We start from the raw sequence: 26,536 nt of genomic DNA on the forward strand, positions 1-26,536 counted from the left end.
TCTACATGAGAGGGCAATAAAATCAAATCCTTCTGCTTTTATAAATATAAATTTCTGGAGTTACTCTACCACAGGCTAGAATGACTTTGTCATCATAAAACAGCTTTGCAAGTCAAGATTACCAGAATACTGTAAAAAAAAAAAAAAAAAAAAAAAACTTTTCCATATCAGATAGTTAAGGTTTATCTAAATATATCCGGATAAAACGGCTGCAGAAGCTGTAAAATGTCAATAAAGGACTCCTCCCTCATGCCTTGACTCACCTTTCTCTTTCTGTATTTGTCAAACTGAAATCCATGCCTGGACTCAGACCCGTTTTTACGCAAAGCAGTGAATGAAGTGATTAAAGCGCACAGGTTACTTTCTATTAAAGTTGCTTCAGTCTGGTTGTCAAAAGAAAGCCTCTTTTCAGGTGGAAGAAAACTTTTTGATTGAGACTTGGATTCAGCCTTAATTGAAACCATATGTGTGGAATTCTGGGACTTTGGCACATTCCCAGGAATCCACAGAATGTGAGGGTTTTTTCCTCCTTCTTTCTCTGCCTCACTCTCTCCTCTGGTTCTTTTTTCTTTCTTTTTTTTTTTTCCACAGTGCAGAGGCGTCTTACATCAGCCGAGTGAGTCCTGCTGAAGGCAGCTGACAACTGGACGACGGAGGACCGAAACATCCAGCCGCCACGCTCCTACTGGAATAAACTAAACCAATCTTTGAGCAAATGGTCTGAAGACAAAGAAAGACAAAAGTAAGTGGTCTCAATTTGTTGGTTTTCATTTTTGTAACTTTGCAGTTTTCTTTGACACTTGAAACCTCACATTTTGTATCAGCCTTACTGAAGCCTCCATGACAACTTCAAGGTTTGATTGATGCATTTTTAGTCTGGGGCAGCTGATGTGTCTGAACCTTTTCACTAAACAAGAAAGCGATGCAGAAACTCATCTACTATAGATGCTTTCCACAGAAGCCGTTGCACACGGTTTCACTTTGTTATGGTTGTCGCAAATGTGATTTATGCTCATTCCTGCTCTCAGTTTTTCTCGTTTATCATTTGACTAAAGAAAAAAAAATTCTCATGGGTGCAAGGCTCATCAAATCCCAATTTAATTTTTACTCTGAAAACACATTAAAGTTTCTTTCTTTTGTGAACAACAATGACATCAACGACCAACCCTCCTTCTCCAACCCCCCCGGAGAACTAATATAAATACTTTGTGTTTCAAATAAAATCTCAAAGTCTCAAGCCTGGAAATATTTGTGCTGCTTTATTGTGGCTTGAATGTTTTTTTGTGAAATTTAGTCCAACACTTTCAACAATAGCTCCATGGAACCTCATAAAGTTCTCAGTGGTCTGTTGAAGCTCTTTGGTCCTGTTTTTGTGTTGGCTGGTGCGCTGTGGGCTGCATGCGGCAGGTATGCGGGTATCTTTCTGTGGTATGTGGCTAAAAGACGTCCAAACAGAGGACTCTTTGCTGCCCGGAGCCCTGGATTTGCATGAGCTCACGGCTTTGACATCTGACCCTTGTCGCTCGGTGAGCTGCAGAGTCAACAGCAGACCCAGGAGGGACGGCTCTGATCAATGGAAATATTGTTGCAGGAAGGTCGAGCTGAAGAGTTTGCCCTGCTGCCTGTGTGCATCCGACTCCATAGGAAGCACAGTGAATGCAGAAGTTTCTCCAATCTGACCAGCAGTTGGCAGAAAATTTAAAGCATCCTGCTTTTAACTGTTTACTGATTTTTTTTCCCAGTTGATTTATCTATCACAGATATCACTTCTAGACATTTTTTTCACCTGATCATTCTCAGTGATCACTGACTGGCTCTCAGCCATTCTCTGATCACTGAGAATGGCTGATAATGGTCAGCCATTATCTAAACCATCATCTAATGGTTTAGGTCGATCTAAACCATTATGTTGTAGCTCTGCCAAACCTCTGGCTCTGTCACATGCCTTCTGCAGTTTGTGCAGGTTTTCCTACTATGACCAGACCTCTCGGTCTCTGTGTCCTGAAGAAGCACATCCCTACAGCACGATGGTAGCCTGACTATTGCCTTCATGTGCAATTCCTCTCGAAAAACATTCTCGCTTCCAGCATGGCCTGGGCTTTCTCCCCTTGACTCGGATTGTCTCCGGTCGGGCCAATCAGGGAACAGAAGGAGAAGTTGTGAACGATGACGTTGATTTTTTTTTTTGCGCTGTTTTGGAATCGTAGTTCACCTGTAGTTATAGCAACAGCAGAGGAGGAAGTGATGGAATCTGTTCAGTCCGTGTTGGTCACAATTACAAATATTAGATTAACTTTGGGATCGGTGCTTCTCCCAGGCATGCGTACCATCAAACTGGCGCATTACATACATCACAGGCAAACGTTAGCAATTGGGTAAAATTTAAAACACAGTCCAAGCCTCTAGGAATCTACTCAGTGGCCTGGTTAATATGCTTTGTTTCATCAACAGATTTAATTTAAGGACTTAACCACAAATTAATCCCAGAATGTCTTTATCTGTCGAAACTAATTATTTAAGCCTTTCTGATTCGTGCAGCTTTGTTCTTATTTACCTTTGTTAATATTCAACTCTTTCTTCATGATGACAGATAAAATAAAAAGGTTTTTGGTGAAAGCTGAGTTAAAGGACTCTTGTTCGTGACAGATAGGTGGATGAAGCCTGGTTAGTTATGTACCCAGAAACCACACCGAAGGGTTGAATTTAAAGGAACAATGTTTTTTTGTGTGTGTTGTCATGATGTGTCTGTTATTTTAACCAGCCATCCCATCCCTCCACAGCCTGGTGGCTGACTGACATCCTCTCATGTAAGCCCTAATCACACACAGCAAAGGCTGCAATTTCACCCCCACATTCAAAACGCTGCACCACAGCTCGGCTGTAACTCAACACGGACGTCTGTCTGATTGAGAGCATTCTCAAATCAATCCTTCTGGCAGCAGAGAGCCAGATGCTCTCTGGCTTGTAATTTGGTATAAATAGTATCATTTTCCAAAACATCGAGCCTAAAATACTGCAGTGGTTTGTTTGCACTTTGACCTTATTTGGCCCATACCATAATCACACTCATCAGCGACGTCAAGGTGGATAGGGTTACATGTGGCCTGAAGGGTGTTTTATAATTACTCCAGGTTTGGGTTTGGTGAGTTTTGTTTAACCTCCATCCAGAGATTCAGCTCAGGTTGCACAAGATGTTTGATTCTCTGCTGTAATCAGTTCTCTCATATGTTACAGGTTTAATCTGTGCACACAAATGACCGTGAGACTAAATATATGAAAAAAGACGTAACCTAAGTCATCCATAACTCACACTAGTTACCGACTGCGTCTTCTGTTTGTACATGTGGCCTTTGTGTTTCGTTCTCCCTGTCCTGTTTACACGTGGCACCATGTTTTTGTTTGTCTGCTTGGTGCTTGTTGCCTGGCTCCTTCCACCTTGCTGTCTCTCAGTTTGTCTTCCTTTGATTATGGGCTGTCAGTGGTCGTTTGAAGAGAGCAATTTTTACAGCAAGCAGCCACAAGCGAGAAACTCGATTTTTGGTTCTGATTGAATGGATTTATCGGGGATATACACCAATTTACTAGATGCGCTTTGCTTGTATCGAGTTGGACCTCCATAAACCATAAGAAGTGCCTCAGTTCTCCGTTACACAGTTCGAACAAGGCGTTGGAAGATCCGCGGTGGCAGCTGAAGATTTGATGGCTGCACTTCCACAACTTGAATCTCCAACACACCCCAAAGTGTCGTTTTGAGAAGTGGTGACTGTGGAAGCCGATATGGAGCAAAGTTCAAGAAACCAGTTTGAGATCATTTGCGGCATGGTGCGTTACCCTGCTGGAGTTAGTCTTAAGAAGATGGACACATTGTGCTGGGATGTTGAAATGATTGTTACTATGGGTCTCAAAATGAGCAGAAAAAAACATCCCCCTCATCACCACCAACTTGAACTACTGATACGATGAAACTCTCATCAACTTAATGTTGCAGCTGATATTAAGGCATTTTCATCCGCATGGCTCACTGGATATTTTCTTTTTTTCTTTGTAAACCTGAAGGAGTTTGTGCTTGAAAATTTTTAGTCCTCTTCTCCTTTACATTGATGACCTATTTACAATGCTACAGAAAATATATATGTTCTGTGACATACATTATCGCATGTGATAAAATGCTCTGTTTACAAGTAACAAGAAAGTAACTTTAGATGGAGGGTAAAATAAAAATATACAATGAAACAAAATTTATTTTGATGAAGCATTAGGTAGCTTCCTTCATAGATAGAAAGCTAACAAATTAGCCAATATGGCTCCTTGATCAGCATTGTCTGTCCACTGGCCAGCATCTGTGGTCTCTATGGTGACCAACTGCTTTACTGACCAATAGGAGGTGGTATAGTCACCTATTGGGCTTTGTGTTTGAGGTGAGGCATTCACGTCAGCATCTGGGTACATCTCTATCCTATCGAGTGGATTGAAACATGTTACCTGCCAGAACATCTAGTACACCCGCTTGGATTGAGACAGGTTGCTATGGCAATTACGGAAAAACTAAAACACAGCTGTTGCTTACATTCAGGTTTTCATGCTACCGATGTACCTGCAGTTGTAAATAATCCATCCTGTCTTCCTTAGATTATTTAATATTAGCAACAAAAAAGCGTGGAATAGTTGTTTCCTGCCTCACCGGCAGATGACTCCTCCACATTTCATCCATTAATATCCAATCAACATTACTCTCCTTTGTAAGATGAAAAAAAAAATTGTATCATAGAGCAAGCAGCTTAAAAATTAACATCAAATAAAGGGCGAACATGCATTCTTTGATATTTAATAAGTAGCTTTAGACTATCTAAAAAGCAAAGATTTTGAAAATGATAGAAAATCGTCACTGCTAAATAGAGAAGATACAAAAATTACCGGAATAGCATGTATGCGAAAAAGGGAAATGTTTCTAAAACTGTGAACTATGTCAACAACAGAGTCAGAGGTTCAGAATAAAAATAAAGAGTCACATCTGGGTTTAAAAGGTGTCCATACACACCGGGGTAGTCTTAGCAGAATTATGTAAAAATGGGGAAAGAAAATGGAAAAATTAAGCAAAGTGCAGCAGAGAGAAGTGTATCTTAACAGAAAAGATGGGGGGAAAAAAGGTTTTCTTGGCGTTGGTTGGTGTTTTTCCTCAATCTGAAAGTGTAACTGTAAAATGTTTGAGTCTGGAAATTCCATCAAAATGAATCTCCAGAGAAAGATTTCAGCCTCCTCTCCTTACATAACAAAGACAAGCCCCGTCTTTGCACGGTTCTAACGTCGAACACTTTGAGTCTTTGTGAGATTAATTTGCTGGGTTTTACAGGATTGAGTTCGGCTTTTCCGAGCGTTTTTACAGGTGAGCCGAGCTGGCGAGTATACAGCTTCTCGTTTCTCGTCTTCTGAATATCAGCTGGCAGCCTTCAGCCTGTGCTCTGGCTTAAACTTCTACTGTCCTCAGGCAACCCGACGTCTTCAAAAGTAAATCTGGAAACAAAAGACACGCTATAAAATAAAATTTGAAATGCTCAGAGAGGGTGAATAAAAAGACCTGACACTGATTTCGCCACGAGACCCCATTGCACCGCCCACAGAGTGTAACTTAAGTTTAACTAACGTTATGTTTACATGGCTCCACCTGGGTCTGATTGGGAAATGTGGTTCATATTTCATGCTTTCCCGTAAAAATGAAACATGTGATGCTTTATTTCAGCCTTAAGGTAGGAGTGAGAGGATTTAATAGGAAGCACATGTGAGGGGTTTCGGCGCCGAGCTCACAAGCTGACTGCATAACAACGACGACACTGACAGTCCACATCAATACGCATGAGCAGAAACGTGTGCTCTGAATTATCAGGCTTCCTAAACAGGTATAAAAATAGGTGAATGCATGCTGATGTTTATAGGAATCGTTTAAAAAAAAAAAAACCCTTAAAGGAAACACACACTTAAAAACCAGAAGTTTACATGCAGCAGCCCTCTTTTCCTCCCCTTAAATGTTAATTACCATGCGCATAAACGATTTGGGTAAACCACATATTACCTATGAAAGCGTTTCATGGGGTATCTCGCAACATTTGAGTGAATGTGAGCCACGGCTTCGGGTGTGTGTGACGGTAACACCTCAAACGCACCGCCTCCTTGTGTGGCGTCATTAAAGGAGTCAAAAGGGACCAACGCAGATATTACGAAGAGAAATGTGGACCTTCACAAGCCTAGTCATCGAGATACGAGCTCCATCTGTTCGAGCAATGACATGGTGTAAACCTTATGGGAGTATCCAGCCAGCACAGCTTTCTGGGAAGAGTTTCAGAGCATCAGCCTCAGGACAAAAAGCAAAAAAACCCCCAAAATAGCCAAAAAGATGTGAAGATGTTGACTGAAGCTGAGCGACTCCTCTAATAACACTGACTGAAAGGCCACTCTGTAAGGAAGAAGCCATTACTTCAAAAGTAACATAAAAAGGAAATCTGTTTCCAGTCTGACAATCAGAGGCAAATATCCTCATTTTTCAGAGGACATTTTCTTTGGTGACAGGAGATTAAATGTTTTTGGCCAAAAATATTAGTTGTCACATTTGTAGGAAAAAGGAGAAACATGTAAGACCCCCAAAACACCATACCTTATTGTATTATTTTAGTATTGTGTTATTTTAGGCAGTAATATGTATGTATTTTGGCTTCAAGTGTTAATGGGTTTCATTCCTCGAGAGAAAATCAACATTAATTGAGAGCAATGGTTATACGAATAAGAGGGAAAATAGTCCAGAATCCAATATTTTATGCCTAATTTGGAAATGAAACTATCCTGTTGCTATTTGGATTTGGTGCAAATTTTCCAGATATGTGCAATTTAATGGATTAATAGAAATTATGACTCTCTGTTGTAATCTATTGAAGCCCGGAGACAATCTGGAGAGAATTTTCTCTCCTCTTTTGCTCGTCTCCTGGTATCTGCTGACCCGTTCCAGTTAGTGGTGGATTGATGGTCGACTTTACACTCAGCTCTCTCAGCCTCTGTAATTTCCTCTCCCTGCAAAGCCTCATGTAAAACCCCTGAATATGTTTGCGTGTGCATGCGAAGAAGAAGAAAGAAAAAGACAGAGGTAGGGAGTAGAGTTAAGTAAACCTGTGTGTTGACTTTGCAGGCTTTCCCAGGCTGCAGGACCGACTAGTGCGCCGCCTCTGCTCTCTATCACTCCTGAGAAAGTCATTTTATCTATACAGGCATCACAGTAACTCGGCTTTGATGAACGTTCTGCATTAAAACTCCAGACTGAGCTCTCTGCGAATGCATGACTGTGCTTGCAGCAGAGCTCCAGGGAGGTTGGTGTGCGCTCTGATATTCGGGTCCGGACAGTGATTCCAGCAAGCAGTCCAAATTTGAAACCTCATCAAATTTGGATGAGTCCAACATGAAGGTACAGAGTGTGCATGCTCATTCCCTGCTTTCTGCAGGCCTGTGGGTAAGTGAGGGGAGTTTCTGTCTTTCACCACTTCCTCAACGTGTCTGCAGGGACCTGATGTTTTTAGAGAACAGAACGCCCCCCCCCCCCCCTTCCCCACATCAACCCACAGAAATTCACATTGATAGTATCTGCATTTATAGAAACATCTCTGATAGACTCTTCTGTTCTTCCTGCGCTTTATAATTATCTGTTAGAGATCAGTGTCAGATGGAAATGCTCCATGTGAAACGGTCAGTGTTGATGCTGTTGTGATTCGATACTTTAGCCCAGGATATCTCGGACTGCATCTGCGCACAGATGTTATTCTAAGGTGGGAAGCTGATGCATCACAGATTGTGGTGAATGTGAAAGGGCGTGCAGCAGCTCCCACTGGCTCCACATTTACAAACATCAACCGGAGGACGCTTTTGTCCTCATTTCTGATCTTTGCTGAGAACACAGCGGCCACCGCAATCCCACAGTCGTCTGTTTCGCTGGGTATGCTCCACGCTTCGTGTACATACATCGCCTTGCAAGCGTAGTAACAGACCCTGGGCTTTTTATGCTTTTGCTACATGTAAATAGAGCGAACTTGTGTGTCATTTCATCTCGAAAGATTCATATTCGTTTTGAAGCGGCTCTTTTGTCAGAATCATTGTATTTTGAGTTTCTCTTTAGTTATTGAGAATTGACTCTTTAGTCAGTTCCCAAAAAGAAGTAGAACATTTTTTTTGCTTTTCCCACACAATGCAAAGTTGTAACACTCAGGCTACAAATGGCATTGGGCCCTTTGTGAAAGCCCCTTTTTTTTTACACCCCAAACTTGTAAGTGTAACAAAAGAGAGAAAAGGTAGGAAATTTTCATTACACTTTATTTGAAGGGATGTGCATAAGATTGACATGACGCTGTCATAAACATGAAGGAATCTTCATGAATGTTTACGACACTTTTAATGCAAAGTTGCACTAAAAGTTGCATCAAAAGTCCATTGCAAGTGTCAGCTTTTCTTTAACTTTGCATTGCTTTAGGTATGCTCACTATCTAATGGTTACAGTAATTGAAGCAGTAATATTTTTTGACAGATCCAGTCGGTCCCCTCACTGCAAAGATGACACTGCATAAACCCGAAGCTCCTTTGTGACTTCACAAGCAGAATTTATTTAACGTGAATTTATTTAATGCAGCAGAGGGCCTGCAGGAACAAAATGTGAAACGTTCTGCAAGCACACGCACACACATGCGCACACACACACACACGCACGCACACACACACACACACACACACACACACCCACACACACACACACCGGTGAAGTAATGTTCTTTCCCATCTCTTCTTTATTGTTCCATCCGGTCTTCCTCTGGTCCGTAAAGATTTAGCCTTTCTTTTTTTTTTTTTAGGGGGACTCTTAAATGAGTGTCTGATGAAAAATGATCCCCAGGACAAACTGAAATTTGTCTGACACAATATATGACATTAAAGAGGGGCTGTGTTGGGGGGTTATGTTTTGGTTGCTTTACTCTCCTTCTGCTTCGGTTTATTTTTCTGGCCCTGTTCGGAAAGCTTCTAAAGGTGTCAGTGGCTTATTTTCTCATATGTGATCCAGAGGGAGAGGTGTGTGGAGCAGCAGCCTTGAAAAATAATAGACCAGAGTTTAAAACATTCCAGCAGTATTTGCATTAGTAGAGAAAAGGGGCTGGAACGGTCCTAGCAATTCTTTTGGAAGGTCCAGTGAGGACAGAAGAAGTCATAACAAAATATTCTTTTTCTCATAATTTATTGTCCGAGTGAAATTTTTAAAGCGCCACCTTTAATAAATGAACGTGTTCAATCTGTGTTACTCCCATTGTAGCTTTACTTCCAATCACACCATTTCTCTGACTTTAAGCTTTCTGAGTTTCCCAGTCTTTGGCAGCTATCAAGGACACTGTTCCTGGAAGGAGATATTATTTCCATGATTAAACCACTTATTTCAGCAAAAAGTCACTTCTCTGAAATGTCCTGTGGTCTGCCGAGGCGCTTTAGATCAGAAGGACTCAGGATCTATGAAGTTTATGTGCAAATATGAGAACGGTCTCTGTTGCAGCTCTCGTACTTCTAAGCACCACTCAGCACATTTCTAGTTATCTACAACACATAATAACCTAAATGTCAGATGACAAATGGAAGATGATCAATAGAACTACTGCTATATTCCAATAACATTGACCTTGCAACAGATTAAATATTTTACGAGGCCTAATGTTTTTTTCCCTCCACAGAACTTTAGCACTTTTCTACATTTTGTCACAACACTACCGCAATCCACAGAGTTTATTGGAATTTTATGTAGACAAAAACTACTTAGTATATAATTGTTAAGTGGAAGGAAAAAAAGAGTCATGGTTTCCCAAAAAAAAAGAATAAATTTGAAATTTGCTTTAATGTTCAGCCCATTTTACTTTGACACTGCTAAATAAAATCCAGTGCAATTATCTTACTTAAGTTGTCGTCAGTAATAATTAGATTCCTCTGCTAAGGCTACAGAGCAAATATCACTGAATAAACAAAGTTGTTTATCCCCAGTTTTGAAAATTTCATTAAGCACTGATCAGTTCATCTGGAAAATGTTTAAACTATTCAGTCCAAAAGAGTATGGCACGACAGCAAACCTACAAAGATACGGCTTCCCACCTTAACTGGCAGGAAGCAGTCGGGATAAGCGTGGTTACTCTGGAGGAGCTGCAGAGCTTCACAGCTCAGGTTGGATTAAAATCTGGACGTAAACTCCACAAATCTCACAACATGTTGGCAGAAGCCAGAGAAGGAGTACTGCCAATGAGGAAGAAGATGCTCTGCTCAGAAACGATGCACGTTTTCCTGTGCTCAACAACCTCACACTGAAACATGGTGGTGGCAGCGTCATGCTGTGAGGATCTGTTCAAAGTTGACAGGAAGATTGATGGAGATTATTGTAGAGCAGCAATTGAGAGAAAGTCTTTCAATCTTTCAAAGACTTAAAGATTTAGAAAACCTTTAAAGTGTTAAGGTGAGTGCTGCAGAACCTCACCTCCCTTTGGATCTCCACCGCTGAACACACGACCAGAGCTTGAATGTTGACAAGAGTTCAGGCAGTGACATTTTAGAGGGGCCCAGTCAAAGTCCCGACCGAAATTCACGTGCGATTCAGTGGCAAAACGTGAACACTGACGATGACAGACGCTCTGTCTGACTGAGCTTCAGATATTTTTCAGAGAAGAATGGGAAAAACACGTGCAAAGCAGGCAGAGAAAACGTCCCAAACTTACGACAGCTGTAAACAGAGCAAATTGTTTTCCTTTAATCAGGCTGCCGAAAACAGGCACACCAAGCTTTTCCGATATTTATCCACATAAAACTTTATACTGAAAACCATTTTTTATGCTTCACATTTTTCTCACTTCACAAATCCTAATGAAACACATTGGAGTTTGCGGTTACAACATCACAAGCTTTGGTTAGAAGGGTGTGAACACTTTTGCGAAGGCCCGGCATTTGCAAGTGAAAAGCACAAAAAGTCTCGTTTGACTCAGAAGCGAGCTCTGAATAAGTTTCTCCTGCGGCTCTATCAACCTGTTTACTGATCTCGTGTTGCTGCAGCGGAGAACAGATGTGGAGGAACAGCTGTTATCTTCATGCTGAGAGCACAGCTGGGACATGAAGATGCTGCATCACAACACATGGCGGGCAGGAAATCCATCTCAATGAAACATTGGCACAAACAAGCAATATTCCAAGATGAGGACATATTCACAAGGAATATGAATACGGATTCCCGGAGCAGACCTCGTCGTATTCATCGTTATTTTCCCTGGTTTGTTTTCTGGATCAGAATTTCCAGAGACGCTTGTCATGTTATTGTCCTCTGAGGTTTTCACTGTGCTTTGACTTGTTCAAAGCCATCTTACCAAGTCTCTAACTGATATGAAGTGTAATGTTTAACCACTTCAAGGTTAGCAACTGTTAACAACTGTTAAGGCCCAATTAGAGCACATACTGAAACCCTGTGACTAAAATAAAAAAAAACAAATATTTTTTTTGGTTTTCTAGAAGATATCAATAAATACATGGATCGAGCATTTTGACACATCAGCTCCCAGTTCCGGACTGGGATTATTTTATAAGATGGATCCTTATGTACTTTATGTTCTGAGACTCATAAGGAATGTGAAATTACAACTGTGATCAAGCAAAACAGACACACACACAAAATAAGTTTTTTATCTTCATTACTGTTATGTGATAAGACCGGTTTCTTCACTGTGATTTTATTCCTGCGAGCAAACTGCAGAGTTAGCAGTTCATGAATCTGCTGGAGGCCGGGGACATTTTTTCCCTAATTGGCAGCTTTTAGGTCATTCTTAAAATGACGAGAAAGCAAAACCTGTATTGGTTTCAAAGTTAGTGAAGTTGACGCCTTATTTATAGTGATGCCAAAGTCACTACATGAGGCCTTGGACTCAAAACGTCTATGGAGATGCTTGTGTGAATATGAGCACACCTATACTGACAGCTTGAAAATGAGATCCAGATTTCAACGGGGTTTACCTGGTTAAATAAACGAAAAAAAAAAAAAAAAAAAAAAAGTGCACCGCTGAGTCTAAAAGGAGCAAGTGGGGAAGAGAAATTTGAAAGTGTGATCAGTAATGAATGTTGAAGCAGAGGCAGGCCTCCCCTGGCCCCATGTGCAACACGGGCTGTTTTTAACGTGTAATGAACATGATAAACGTGTGTTTGACTTCCAAATGCAAAAACATCAGCTGCTTGTGTTTCATACGCACTGAAAACAGAGGAATTTGGCTTGGTAGAGGTTTCTTAGTGGTAAATACTTGGGATGAGAGGTGGCAGGAAAAGGCAGTGAAAAACAAAACAATTTTGTGAAAAGTGGCAACAATGGAGTTAAGTCAGAAATGTTGCGAAATCGAGCAAGTTTGAGATAAGAATTTAAAAACTGAGAGATCTTAACTGAGTCCTAAAGCTGAGACTTTTCTGCTTGTGTTAATCATGTTTACACCAAGAGATTTTTCTAGATTATAAAATGTTCCTTGCATGAATGAGTAAAGCCTGTTTTTGAGCCTCAATATTCATTAATTACTATATAGATCTGTTCAATACCATGGTTCAGTTCTGGTTTAAGCTTTATTTTAGATTAAAAACAACTTTGGGTGCTGATTCTCCACAAAGCTTCACAAAAATCTAAAATAAAAAAACTAATTTGGAGCATGACTACGTTTTTTTTTTTTTTTTTTGAACTGCTGATGCCGCCCGCCAAGCCATGCCACCCTGTGTTGTGAGCCATAATAAAAAGTGCCAGTAGTCTGAAGATGAGTCAGCCAGAAAGTCTGTAGAAAACAGCAGTGCACCTGGAGACTCATCCACATGTATCTATTTATGTTCTCATGTTAAAAAGTTGTGCAAAAATTGCAGCTAAACTTGTTAACAGATAAAAGTCTTAATCCCAAGTTGATGCAGTTGATTTGTCTGCTCAGTGAAATCTAACCGTTTCTCTACAATACTGAGAGCGAAAAGGTTGTTTGTGAGGCTCCACCGGATGTCAGCTTTCACGTAAAAGACTCGCATCATGAATGAAACGCGGACACAAACTGGTTGCAACTGGTTTCCGAGCTGCTGGACCGACTGGTCAGTCGGAGTTGGCTTCTTGGCTCCGTGTCAGTCCGGCTGAAGTCATGTCTGTGATTTAAGGCCTCAGCGTCTCCTCCTCCTTCCCTCTTTTCATCCTTTCATTCATCCAGGCGTCGTTTACTTTCTCAGCTCGGGTGCATATTTGAATATCAACTCAGAACTAAGCATGTGAAGCTGTTTCGTCTCATGTGGTTGATGGCGCGACGTCACTGCAGTTTTAGGTTTAATTGTTTTTTTCCCCCCTCATTGGGTAATAAACTGGTTGGTTAATGGAAATTCCACTGTTAGCTGGTAATTACTGCGTTTTTGTGACTGGTTGTAAAAAAGCATTATTCTATTTAGGCTCTCATGTATTCTAAATGAAAGTTTTGTTCCCATGAATACCAAAAAGCAAACACAAATGGGTGGGATTAGTTTTTTTTGTTGTTTTTTTTTTTTTGCTTTAGTGGTTAAGTAACATCGGAAATCCTTCGGACACGTCTGACCTGCTGTTTTCATATTTTTCTCCAGATTGTGGACGCCGTGTGTTCACGATGATGAGGCACCTGTCAGACACTCACTTCCTCCCGCTCATTGTCATCCAACTGCTGGGAACCGTCACATCGCAGGTCAACCCAGGTTTGTGCCGCCACAGGAAGCTGTCGGAATTGGACTCGGCATTTGAATCGTGCAGGAAGCTCGGATTTGGGATAGGTTGTGCTTCGTAAGAGTCCTGTGGTCCTGCGTCTCTCTGGTTTGACTCCAATGATGCGAGGACGTTCACCTTTCTTCCAGCTCTTTCCAGCATCTGCACTTGTGGTTTTCTTGGAATCAAGTGAAATGTAGATCAATGTTTTTTAACAAGTAAATTGAGTGGGAAAGACAGAGATGGAATTAAATTGAAACCGAAATGAGTTTTTAGTTATAGCTGACAAAATGGAAGAACAGGAGATATTTGCCAGTGAAAACCTCGAGCTGGCAACACAGAGCTTCTCTCATTAGGGTGAAATTCCTTTACTGTTGAACAAAAATAATATGTGACACATACACAGATCTGAACTGCAACAAATGGCTCCGGAAAAGTGAGATGATGCAGTGATCTGCAAAAATATTCAGAGCTGTTTACGTTTTTTTTTTTCTTCACAAATTTTGTGGTTGCATGCGATACATCACTTTCCGTTTCTTTAACAAATGAAAATCTGAACGTATTTATATTAAGCCCTCCTGAGTCGGGAATTTGTTGACTCAGCTTTTGCTGAATGACTCTTCAAGTTTTGCAACAACTACAAAACCAATGCGACTCTTTGGGAGCTCAAGCTCAGTCAGATTGGACGTGCAGAGTCTTTAAAAATAAGTTCTCAGGTGTTGTGGCAGATTATCAATCAGATTTCAGGATGGACTTTGACAGGGACATTTCTGACATGAATATGCCTTGTGCTGAACTCTTCCACTGGAGCTCTTAGCGAATGTTTAGGGCAGGGGTCCCCAAACTTTCTCCTGTGAGGGCCACATAACTTGTCCCTTCTCTGATGGGGGGCCGGGGTCAGTTTGTAACAGAAAAAGTGTGACGATTATAAGAGTGCTAAACATAAAAATGTATTGTTTTTCAGAAAGCACAATCAAATAACCTTTTCTGGATTCTTCAGAGAACAAAAGTCAGGAGAATAACACTATTTATGAAATAAATAATAACCAAATAACACTGGGTTCTCCACATAAAAAAAAGGGTTAGGGTCAATTATATGCATGTATAAAACAGTTACTAACTAGTAGTTAATAATAAATAAAGTTCATTACTAAGGAACATTTATTTTATTGCAAAAGTCCAACTTATCAAATAAAAATGCACATATATGAAAATACTCTGGTATTGTTCAGGGGGCCGGACCAAATGTGGAGGCGGACCGCATCTGGCCCGCGGGCCGTAGTTTGGGGACCACTGGTTTAGGGTTTTCTTTCTGCTGGAAGATGAACCTCCTCCTCAGTCTCAGTTCTTTTGCAGACTTGCCCTTAACTCCACTCATCTTTTCATCAACCCTGACCAGCCACACCACAGCAAATTGACAGCAAACTGACGCCACCACCATATTTACAGTGGGGTTGGTGACTTCGGAGCATAGTTTCGTATTAGTTTTCAGTGACATTTTCCTTTGACTTCCCTTCATCACATAAACCCCCATGAAGAGTGGAGGAAGAGTGTGCGCTAACGTGAAAACAAAAAGTGCCCTGAGGCACAAATACTTTGGTGAATCACTCTCTCGTCGCCATGGTCACAGAGGAGACACATAAAAATTAGCCTATTGCCATTGCCAGATAACTCCACCTCACATTTACTTTTTAAGATTTGGCTTTTTACACCCCCACCATTTTAATAGCCAAAACTAAAAGTATTAAATCATGACAAAGGGTTGTTTTGAACAAAAGCAATTCTTGACGATAAGCTACTCTTTGTGTAGATGGCTACTGGTTCATCTTGGATTCAATCTTTGTGCCAAATCCAAGATGGAAGCACAATTTACAAGGAGATGTGGGGAAAAAAGAAAAACAGGGCCTGTCCAATGCTGGCACAATTCGACTAGGGAGCCTTTTGGCTATAAGCCCTCACATCTACCTGATATCCCGTAAATATCATTCATTTTCAGACATTTTTGCATCATAGACAGTTATTGTAGCATACACTTAATTCTTTGATGAGAACAGTTAGGCTACTAATATTATTTTGCTTAGAAAAAGCTCTGACTACAGTGTTTTTATTTTAAAAAATCATTGTGTTTTGTGTCATAAAAAAATTGTTGCCATTTGTACACACAAAAACCTTGTTGTCCTGACTTGCATGAGGGATATTATTGTTTTTGTCTCCATTGCAACTCCACCAGTTGATAGCAGCTGCTTAGTTTGCTTATGCCTTGGCCTGACTTTGATATGAATGTAAAACCAAAACAAAAGGTAGTATAGTCAAGTTGATGCTAAGCTGAGCATGCTACCGCTAATGCTTCTGCCTGTATCGCCGCTCTATATGTATATGTTTCTGACCTATTTGGCAAAGTGTGAACCGGAGTCTTGTTTGACTCTGGTGAACCCTCTTACTTTCATTCTCTTTGTTTTTGTACGTTGTGTGTGTTGGCGTGTGTGTGCGTGTGTGTGTGTGTGTGTGTGTGTGTGTGTGTGTGTGTGTGTGTGTGTGTGTGTGTGTGTGTGTGTGTGTGTGTGTGTGTGTGTGTGTGTGTGTGTGTGTGTGTGTGTGCTACTACGCCTGCTTGCATGGATTTTCCCTCATGCACATGCATGCTGTGGATCCAGCTATCCCACTGGAGTCTGTGGCTAATGCATACCAGACATTCTGACAGCAGGAAAGTCCATTGAAATTCACTGTCTTTCTTCCACAGTGTTTATGTGTCGTTTTGTTAGTGTTTCTGCACAGGAGCGTCCAGTGCGTGATTCCCCGTGTTTGACCACTCATAAGTCTTGGAAAGGACTGCTTGCGCATCTAATTGTGGTCACAGTTCAACGAGGTTTGCCACTCAAGCAATTTTTTTGCGTGCAACCCAAGTCTACATCCACGCTTAAAAAACCCCCAAAAAACATCTCTCCCACTGTGGCTGAAAGCTCAGATCTCAACCTGCTCTGATATATTGACGCACCTATAATTCTCTTGAATGCTTCGGTTCTGCTGCATTGAGAAGAAGGTCATTTTTCTGGAAATATTCATGGCTGAATTTAGCAGAGCCGAGTTGCCAACTTTCCCCTATTTAAAATTCCCTAGCAATGGAGTTATACCATCCCTGTCTTTCCCATTTTGCTTGTGAGTGGGCGAACTTTATTTCGCTGTGGAGAGAGGCAGGCTCCAGGGCAGGCCCCGTCCCGGCAGCCAAATATTAAGCAATGGCTTAGCAGACGAGACCTTTTGAGAGGAGAGCGCTTAGAGAGCATGCTGACTGAATGCCTAAGTTTACTGGCTGATTCTAATCCCAGCTAATATTGGATTCTTTTCTTTTTTAGATATCATATTATCTTTTATTACTTTATAAATGACACCAAAGTCACGCTCTGTCCTCTGCTGTTCTGGGCTCTTGAGTAGACTCAGCTTAATTTTCCATATTTATCTTCATAATCTGCTTTAAAGCCTCAAGAGGACATATTCGAGTCTGTTTGCGCTTTATCATTTTAATTAAAAATTTTATTTTATTTTTTTTACTTGTGCAAAACAGTGTGGGACAGAGTGTACCTCAGATGATGTACTTGTTAGATGACAGTTGTGCTTCACTAAATGAATCAAATCTGTTCCGAAATATTGTTTCCGTGTGGGGAAATTGTGTCGTGACTGGGCTTTTACTGTGAAAGAGTGGTGGCATTCCTCAGACCGAATAACCTTTGATGTTTAGCCACGAATCAAAAGAAGAAACAAAATGTTATTTATCTTTATACTGCTGCCACCTTTGGTCAAAATCTGTATGGAGAAAAACGATTACGCACACAAATCATAGCAACATGACACGTTAAGTGTATGGCTATACGTCACTTTGCCCCTTTGCCAATTTCTACCCCCGTCCCTCACCTCTGTTACAGTTTTTCCCCTTTTATTTGTAGCTTTTCCTTTCAGTTGTTGCATTGTTATGATTAATGAAAATGAAAAGTGGAAAATGTGCAAATCTCCACTTTCATTATTATGTATTTTCCAGGGACTTTTGTAGCAATAGTCATACAGTCAAGTATGTTCCCTTCAGTTGTTGTAAAAATTATATATGAATCAAGCATGACTCAAAGGAGACTTGACTTTCTCATTTATTCGAAATTTATCCACAACACAAAGGCGTACACTTTTCCACCTGAGAGGATATTTTTAGCTGGTGGTTGAGTAAACCCATGTATGTGTGCTTGCCTCCAACCATGCACTCTCTAATGCCCCCACAACTCGCCCCCAGAGTCACCTCTGAGTGGGCCGGGTAGGTAAATAAACACAGCAAAAACCAACATTTGGAGGAGCGCTCATACATCCTGGACAACATCCTGAAAGCCACCTCCCTCTGTCTTAGACTTACTATGGGATGTGGTGGCCATGGCGACTGATGACGAGTTCTACGGACAGTCGTGGGCAAACAAATTTGAGTGTTGCAGCTTTAATGTGAGCTAAGAAGGAAATTAGCAGAAAGGTCCTGGTGGTCAAATCAGATAATTAGTGGATCAGCCAATGTGGCAGCATTTTGTAAATGCAGACGTTCTGGCAGTTTGTTAATGCCAAGATGGAAAGACATCAGCAGTGACTAAGAGTTTTTTTTAGTGAAGTGGTTGGAAATAGCATTTTTATTGCCACAGCTATATGCCATGTTTGTTTTTGTTTTTTTGCTTTTATGGCCTGCTCCAACTGTATTCTTTTTGCAATGCCTTGCAAAAAAAAAAAAAAAAAAACAACAAAAAAAAGTTGCTTCTTGAAATTTTTCACATTTTGTCATCCTAACAGAAAAATTTAACTCTTAGGTTTTATGTGACAGGCCAAGACAAAGCAATAAGGATACACAGTTTTTAAGAATTGCGTATATGTTAATAAAACATTACGAGTCATTCAGATGTGCCTAAACGCTTGTTCTCACCAAGCTTGGCCTATTTTAACAAAGCTCCTCCTTAAGCTTGCAGTTTCCAGTCGAGGCTCCTCCTCACAGAGCATGACTCCTCCACTCATCTCCTCCAGACTAGCGGCAGCAGCAGTTAGCAGTCACTTGGTGGATCTGAATATCTACTGAGCTCATCATGGGAACTACTTTTCACTTCAACACTCCTGAAAATGGTTTTAACGGCATCATGGAGAAATGTGGTGATGACGCTCTGAAGGTTGGAAAGAGCATGAGCTTCTTAAAGAGACAGAGGCCAATTTCAAGGTGTTAAATTGCTACATCAAATTTCTTTTAAGTTCAGACCAAAAGTTTGGACACACTTTCTCATTGAATTCAATGAGAAGGTGTGTCCAAACTTTTGGTCTGTACTGTATATATATATATATATACTGTATATATACATGCCGGGAAAATACATAATGCAGTCCCTTTAATTAAAATCAAATGCATCCAACTGTCTCCAAAAGTCATCAACATAGTAAACAGCACAGAATACAGTTGTTGTTTGAAGGTCTAAGAGGTTTGTTACAGAAGACAGGAAAGTGATGAACTTGCAGAGAAATATAAATCAAGATTTGGACATAAAACAACATCCTACATCTCAAGGTGCCCTATTCAAACTATTATCTAAAAATTGAACTACTGGAAATCTACCTAGATACTATCCTCACCTAAACTATCAGGGTGTGCAACAGGAACATCAATCAGAGAAACCGCCAAGAGGCACATGGTAACTCTGGAGGACGACTTGAGTCAGATAATGCCCATGTACAGATCCATTTACATCAGAAAGATAACACTTCACAGCAGCCAGAACACACCTCTCCCATTGTCAAACATGGTGGGTGGCAGGGTTGTGGTGCTGAGATGGTTTTGTTTAACAGGGACAGGGAAGTTGATGGGAAGCTAGCTGGGACTAGTGGTGGAAGAAAACCTAATACAGGCAGCAAAATACTCATGACTAGGTAAGAGGTCCACTTTCTAACACAAAGCCAGATTTTCATTGATTCTATTTATAAATATTTATGCCTTTATTATTCTTCTGAAGTAAAGAAAGCAAAACTAGGGGAGGATTATATATATTTATATATAAACAACGGCCGGAGTATTCGGTCATCAGTCCAAACTGTGTTTCCACAAAGTAAAACTGTAAGCAAATATTTGGAGGAGGTTAAGAAGAGAGGAAGAGATGATTATAGGGTGAGATGAAGAAAAAAAAGGAGAGAGCTGGAGAAACAGAAAAGGTCTTGAACCTCAAGCTCTGCTGTTGCTGGCATCTTCTCAAAGGCTTACTGTAACACATGGGGCCAGGCAAACAGGGCCACACTCCCTTTCACCTCCACATGCAGCTCAGCTGTGGACGTCGGCCCAGGCCAATCACAGCGATGTGAACCAAGACTTCCCAAAGGCCCTTTCATCTAAAACATTAAGCTTCACACTGCAGAGCTCACACCCTCTTAATTTCAACCCCTGAATGAGACTCTTTTGCTATTCACCCTGGAGACATTTGCATCCACTGTTGACCATGTTTGTCTCATTTAGCCGGTACTTTAGAGAGTCCTAATCAGTGGAGGATTAGGTAAAATCACAACTTTCGTTTCAGACTTGCTAGAGACCACACAGGCGGGCAACAGGCAGAAAATGGAGGATGAGGGGGTGGGATGGCATGCAGGAAATGGTGGGGGAATATTGCTCCTGTTGACCACAAAGCAAAGCCACGAGGTAGCTGTACCGGTCCTGTTCACCCAGCACACTTACTTTCCTGCTAACTTCATGTGTCTGAGTGCTGGGGTTTAGCTAAAGTTTATTATGAGAGCTCAGAGTTTGGCTCGACCCCTTCGTCCAGCGTTACCCAATCTGTGTTGGTGGTTTTTATGTGCACGCAAACTTGGATGGAGCGAATGTTTGAGTTGAGCTTCAAAATTTCCCTGCAAACTATTAATCAGAGCAGTGCAGTAGGAGAAATGTTGCAGGGTTGTGATAACTCATCATATCAGGTGTGGAAATGCTACTGTCGTCATGGGTCCATTGATTTACATGTAAGTGTTTTTGAGGGTGACAAATAAGGGGTTAAACACTCATCATCTTATGTGTCTGTCTGATTTTCCACAGCAGTGACCCTTGCGTTGATGCATATTTTTGATGTTCCAGGTGTGTGTCGATACGCTCTGGGGATGTCGAGTGGGCAGATACCGGATGAGGACATCTCTGCCTCCAGTCAGTGGTCTGAATCTACCGCTGCCAGATACGGCAGGTACATCTCTCACACACACAAGCTCAGACACGTGTTTCTTAGCATGATAACGAGTGCAACACATGGGTGGCTTGTTCAGTTAGGTGCCTGTGCCTGATTATGAGACGTAAACCACAAACTGGGGTACCGATTCTGCTCACAGACGTGCCATTAGGAGAGCAGGTGTGTGGGGATGTGTGCTAAGCTGTACGCTGTAGAACTTGGGTGGCCTTTGCTAAGTATCAGGATCTTGAAGTCAGACACTTTCCGCCTCTACTCTGGGTTGAATTTCTGTCTTGCTACCCTTCTCCCTTCCCAGGCCCTTCCCCTAAACTAGCACTTGAACGATTTACGACGCAGCCTTTCACCAGAACCTTTTTACAACTGGCTTTAAGAGCTCAAATCCCCCACTCCACCCACTTTTACATTTCTTTCCACGTTTCCTCTTCCTCCTGACATCTTTCCCCCCTCTACATCCTCCATTCATTGGCGCCCTCTTCTTCCCACGTTTTCAAATCGTTTATCTTTACCTCCAAGGTTGGACGGTGAGGAGGGAGACGGCGCATGGTGTCCGGAGATAACTGTTGAGCCAGACCACCTGAAGGAGTTCCTCCAGATCGACTTGCGTTCGCTCCACTTCATCACCCTTGTGGGCACCCAGGGCCGTCACGCTGGAGGAATGGGCAACGAGTTTGCCCAGATGTACAAGATTAAGTACAGTCGGGATGGCAGTCGCTGGATCTCATGGAGGAACAGGCAGGGGAAACAGGTAACTCCACCTGCTGGCGAGAAGTCGAAGATAATGATATGAGTCGACCCTTCTAACTAATAGTTAAAAAAGCTGCGCCGACTTTCTGACTTTAAGTAAGGTAAGGCTGGACTTTGACTGGACCACATGAATAAGGTTGTGTTTATGGTTGTTGCCCTGCTCAACAAGGAAAATGTGCCCCGATATGTAGTCTATCAGGTTTCCTCATGGATTGCCTTGAATTTAGATCTATGCACCTTTTCCCTGCTGAAACATTCCCACAGTATGATGGTGCCACCCCCACAATTCACTTTGACAGTATTTTGGATTTAATGGAGGGGCAGGAGGGGGGTCCAAGAATTAAATAGCACACAGAGTGACTACTTGAGGCAACCAGTTTTTAATGGATTTTACCGTAGGGTTTCAGGGTACCAAGGGAGCAGGATGGAAGAAGGGTAAAAGTAAATGAATGTCTCACTTTTGAGTTTCTTTTTTATTTTAAAAGTGTGACATTCACCTCATCAGAACTTTGAAGATGTTTGTGCTGGCCCATGAAATGCATTTTCATTAATCTACACCGAAAGTTGCGATTTTTACAAAAAAAGATGTACTCACATTTCCATTTGTACTTCCATTTGGGTTTCTACTGCTTCTAAAAACAGCCCAAGCACTTAAAAAATCTGCCCTGCCGGTTTTTTGGGAATAAGTTAATTATTTTGGTGTATGTACAATTACCCGTTTCAAAAGCAAATGTAACGTCACAAATCAGCAGACAAAGCCCCTCACCTAGGGGTAACCTAGGTCGTCAACCCCAGTGACGTTCAGCTCGTCACCTAGCAACCCAAGCGGCGCTCCAGCCCGTTTGGTCAGCTGGTTTTACTGCTGTGTGTGCTGTACAATGGCTGCTGGAAAAGACAAGTGGTTTGTTGCTGACTTACCATCCAGAAATCAGTTGCTGCATTCTTGTTGGTTGGGCAAGAGGCTCCACTTCTGCTTCTCAAAGATGTACGGTTGCGTAATTGCGCATCTTTTCGCAGCCATTTTCACATGCGAGTGTAAACTTTGACATGGCCAGCAGCAGCTTATTTGGGGCTTCTTAAGTGATAAGAACAGCTGATTCTAAAAGGAGCTCAAAGTAGGCAGAAGTGAGCAGACGAAAATCTTGTTATCTAAGAATGAACTTGTGCAAACAAAAAAAAATGTAATGAACATGTTTTGTGTAGCCTGTAGGCCACAGGTGTCAAACTTCAGTCCTGGAGGGCCACTGCCCTGCAACCTTTAGATGTGCCTCTGCTGCACCACACCTGGATAGAATAATTAGGTCATTAGCAAGGCTCTGGATATCTAATCTACACAAGAAGGAGGTAATTAAGCCATTTCATTCTAGTGTTTTGTACCTGTGGCTCATCTAAAAACTGCAGGACAGTGGCCGTTGAGGACTGGAGTTTGACACCCCTGCCATAGGCCCATCCTAACCAGTTCAAGGAAGTATTATAGGTTACTTTTAAGAGGTGGTTAAACTTTTTCTAGGCACTAGTTAATTAGTGACTTATTGACTAGCCACTTAGCCAAATAAGTGACTAATTATTGAGCTTAATTTTCTTACAAAAACAATACAGTGATGATCAGATATCAGTTAGCCTGATCATGATGTCATCAAATGTTTGCTTCGTCTGCAGGTGATTGAGGGCAACAGGAACACGTACGACATCGCACTCAGGGACATGCAGCCCCCCATCATTGCTCGTCTGGTCCGCTTCATGCCTGTCATTGACCACTCCATGAACGTCTGCATGAGAGTGGAGCTCTACGGCTGCGAGTGGCTCGGTGAGTTTGAGTTCAACTATGCAGGAGAGAAAACACAGAGAGAAACACTTTAGAATGCATTTAAAGAAGTGCGACCTCTTAAGGACGATCGTAAACCAGTGAAAGCAACACTAACCTTTGAGCCTGTTACGAAAGGGAGCGACAGCTGATTTCCAGTTATCATTGCATAACAATGCGCTGTGTAAACTCTAATCCAGTAGACAAGATAAGGATATTATGATAACATAATATTTGACTTTGTGGAATGTAATTTCCGTCACCAAACTACAAATTCATACTTACGGATGTCCCGTTAAGTCTGGTTTCTGTTGTGCAAAGAAGAAAAGCTGTGTTTGATGAGAGATGTGAAAATGTTCATTTCACCCTTTCTTTCCCTAAACCTGACCCACATTCTTTGATAAATGAAACTCTGCAGGCTGCAAACAAGTTGTCAGTCTGTGGAAAGGACTTTGTTTAAGCCATTTTCCGTGCTGTTTCCCCACATAGCACAAATATTTTCCATCTCCTTGTTTTGTTTTCTGTTGCTTTAGTAAGTTTTGTTTGAAATTCTCAAAATGGACATTTATTTTTATACATCCTACCTGTATCTTGGTGCATTTGTTACCATGGCGACCTTAAACTGTGCAGTTTAAAGCAAACTTTGTGGCTTTCTGAACAATGTCAATAAAATCCCCACAACTGAAGAGGAAATTGTCATTTCTTCCCAGATGGCCTGGTTTCGTATAACGCTCCTGCAGGACGACAGATGAACCTTCCTGCTTATACTGTTTACCTCAACGACTCGGTCTACGATGGAGCCGTCATCCACAGGTGAATGACGGTTCAGTGCTTTTCCTCCTCATCGTTTGCTTCCTGCGCTAGTTTGATGTAGCTCTCATCTCTAATGATCGCTGCTTTTCCTCCTCACCATGTTAGTTCCCATTGCCATGGTAAAAACAAAGAAACAAAGCGGTGTGAGTGGGTCGGGGTGTTTTATTGTTAGGCAAAACCTCCTCTCCTGGGAATAACTGAGTCAACGGGACTGAATAACTTTAAGACCCAGAATCGACCAATCAGGGCTTTTGTTTTGTTTGGATTATAGCGTGAATAATGTCCTCCATGACACTGAAACACTCTGTTAAGGAAACAGTGGAGGAGGAAAGCAAAAATGAGGAATAATAGAAAATCTGACAAATACCCGTAACAGAGTGGATTTTGTTTGGTAATGCTGCCACCTAGTGTTAGGAATTAATTACAGTTTATTTATGAGCCAATTTATTGATTAAATCAAACAAGATTGAAGTTGCATTAGGGAACTTTTTATGAAAATGTTTCTTATATATTTGTTTTGGTCTATGCAAGCATATAAAAAACATTTTCATAAACAGTGCAGCTATAGAACAAGAATATAAATTAACATAAAATATTGTGTAAACCATTCAGTGCAGTGAAAAAAGTATTTATCCCTTTATAGATTTCTTTATTATTATTTCTTTTTCAGTCACATTTATGCTTCAGATTACCAAACAAATTTTAATAGCAGACAAACTTAGTCAGCACAAAATGCAGATTTAAAATAAAAGTTCTTTCAAAAGTTATCCAAACCATACCTTGTTCTAAGTGAAAAAGAGATCACCTTCCTTGTTTTATTGAATTAACTGTAATTAGGAACATTTCTTGAAATGATTAGTAGAAATTAACTCTACTTCCAGTGTAGAACCAACAAATGCCTCGAACAGAACCCGTCTGACAGTATGAAGAAGGCTAAAAATATCAAGTCTCGATCACAGATGGATATGTCTCCCATCACTATAGTTCAGCTTCCTGGTTGTGAAAACCACAGATGCTGTGCTTTTTCGAAAACAAAACAAAAGTTTACTATTTTGTTTGTGTAACCATGGTGAACAGAATCATGACTGGTTTTGTGATTAGCAGCACTGTAAGTAACAAACAGGGACGTTTCATTAAAGGAATTAACAAGGAGGCTAATATAACCTTCAAAAGACTGAAAATGTTTCTGACTGGAGTTCATTGGCTGTGGATTTCACCCTTTTTACAGATTTGCTTCTGTGTTTCTCAGTATGACAGAGGGCTTAGGCCAGCTGACCGACGGCGTTTGTGGAGAAGATGATTTCACTCTCAGCCACGTCCACAACGGATGGCCCGGGTACGACTACGTAGGCTGGAGCAACGAGAGCTTCCCCGGTGGATTTGTTGAAATCATGTTTGAGTTTGACCGTATACGAAACTTCACCTCCATGAAGGTGAGAATCCCGAGCCGACGCGGCGGCGTTAAAGTCCTTCGGCGTCGTTCTCCGTCATCACAGAGAATGCCCTCGTGTGCGCAGGTCCACTGCAACAACATGTTCTCCCGACACGTCAAGGCCTTCCAGCAGGTGGTTTGCCACTTCCGCTCCGATTCCGACTGGGAGACAACGCCGCTCGCCTTCAGTCCCGTGGAGGACGAGAAGAATCCCAGCGCCCGCTTCATCACCGTCAAGCTGGCCAATCACATGGCCAGCGCCATCAAGTGCCAGTTCTACTTTGCTGACGCCTGGATGCTGTTCAGCGAAATCACCTTCCAGTCAGGTATTCAGTGCGGAGCTGATTTGGTGCTGGAGTGAAATTGTTGAGATGAGTTTTCAACCCAAATAACAATTGGTGAAACTTTTTCAGATACAGCCATGTACAACACAACACCGCCTTCCACTCCTAAGCCAGGTGAGGAACTACATCTCACATGCACATGCAATGCTTGGTTAATAATTTGTGAGCAACGTTTTCAGTTATTTGGTTAAATCTTGATTCCTGCTAAAATTGGAAACATAGAGTTTGTATAAAAATATTTTTTTATTTATATTATCTTTGGTATTTGTAATATATTCAACTAGAGAAGTTGAAACTTGTTTTGGGTATTTTTTTTTTCCTTTGATTAATTTATGATGGAATATCCATGAAATATGCTTCCTTAAGAGAGATTCACCTAACCATGTGTAATGTCTTTTATTATTTGATGAAAACTTAATC

General features: G+C 41.3%; 1 protein-coding gene across 2 annotated transcripts in view; it reads left to right on the top strand.

Annotated features, from left to right (window-relative positions):
- Positions 1–328: 328 nt before the first annotated feature.
- The window catches only part of ddr2 (discoidin domain receptor tyrosine kinase 2), a 32,940-nt gene continuing 6,732 nt past the window's right edge, over positions 329–26,536 (top strand). For both annotated transcript variants that reach the window (XM_014471007.2, XM_023339253.1), the window contains exons 1-9: positions 329–742; positions 13,645–13,752; positions 20,874–20,976; positions 21,493–21,724; positions 23,383–23,530; positions 24,238–24,340; positions 25,590–25,773; positions 25,858–26,098; positions 26,186–26,230. In XM_014471007.2, the coding sequence (XP_014326493.1) occupies positions 13,668–13,752; positions 20,874–20,976; positions 21,493–21,724; positions 23,383–23,530; positions 24,238–24,340; positions 25,590–25,773; positions 25,858–26,098; positions 26,186–26,230 (1,141 nt within the window). In that variant the 5' untranslated portion in view covers positions 329–742; positions 13,645–13,667. The remainder of the gene's footprint in view (positions 743–13,644; positions 13,753–20,873; positions 20,977–21,492; positions 21,725–23,382; positions 23,531–24,237; positions 24,341–25,589; positions 25,774–25,857; positions 26,099–26,185; positions 26,231–26,536) is intronic.

Source organism: Xiphophorus maculatus, chromosome 9 (assembly GCF_002775205.1).
Source record: "Xiphophorus maculatus strain JP 163 A chromosome 9, X_maculatus-5.0-male, whole genome shotgun sequence".
NCBI classification, from domain to species: Eukaryota; Metazoa; Chordata; class Actinopteri; order Cyprinodontiformes; family Poeciliidae; genus Xiphophorus; species Xiphophorus maculatus.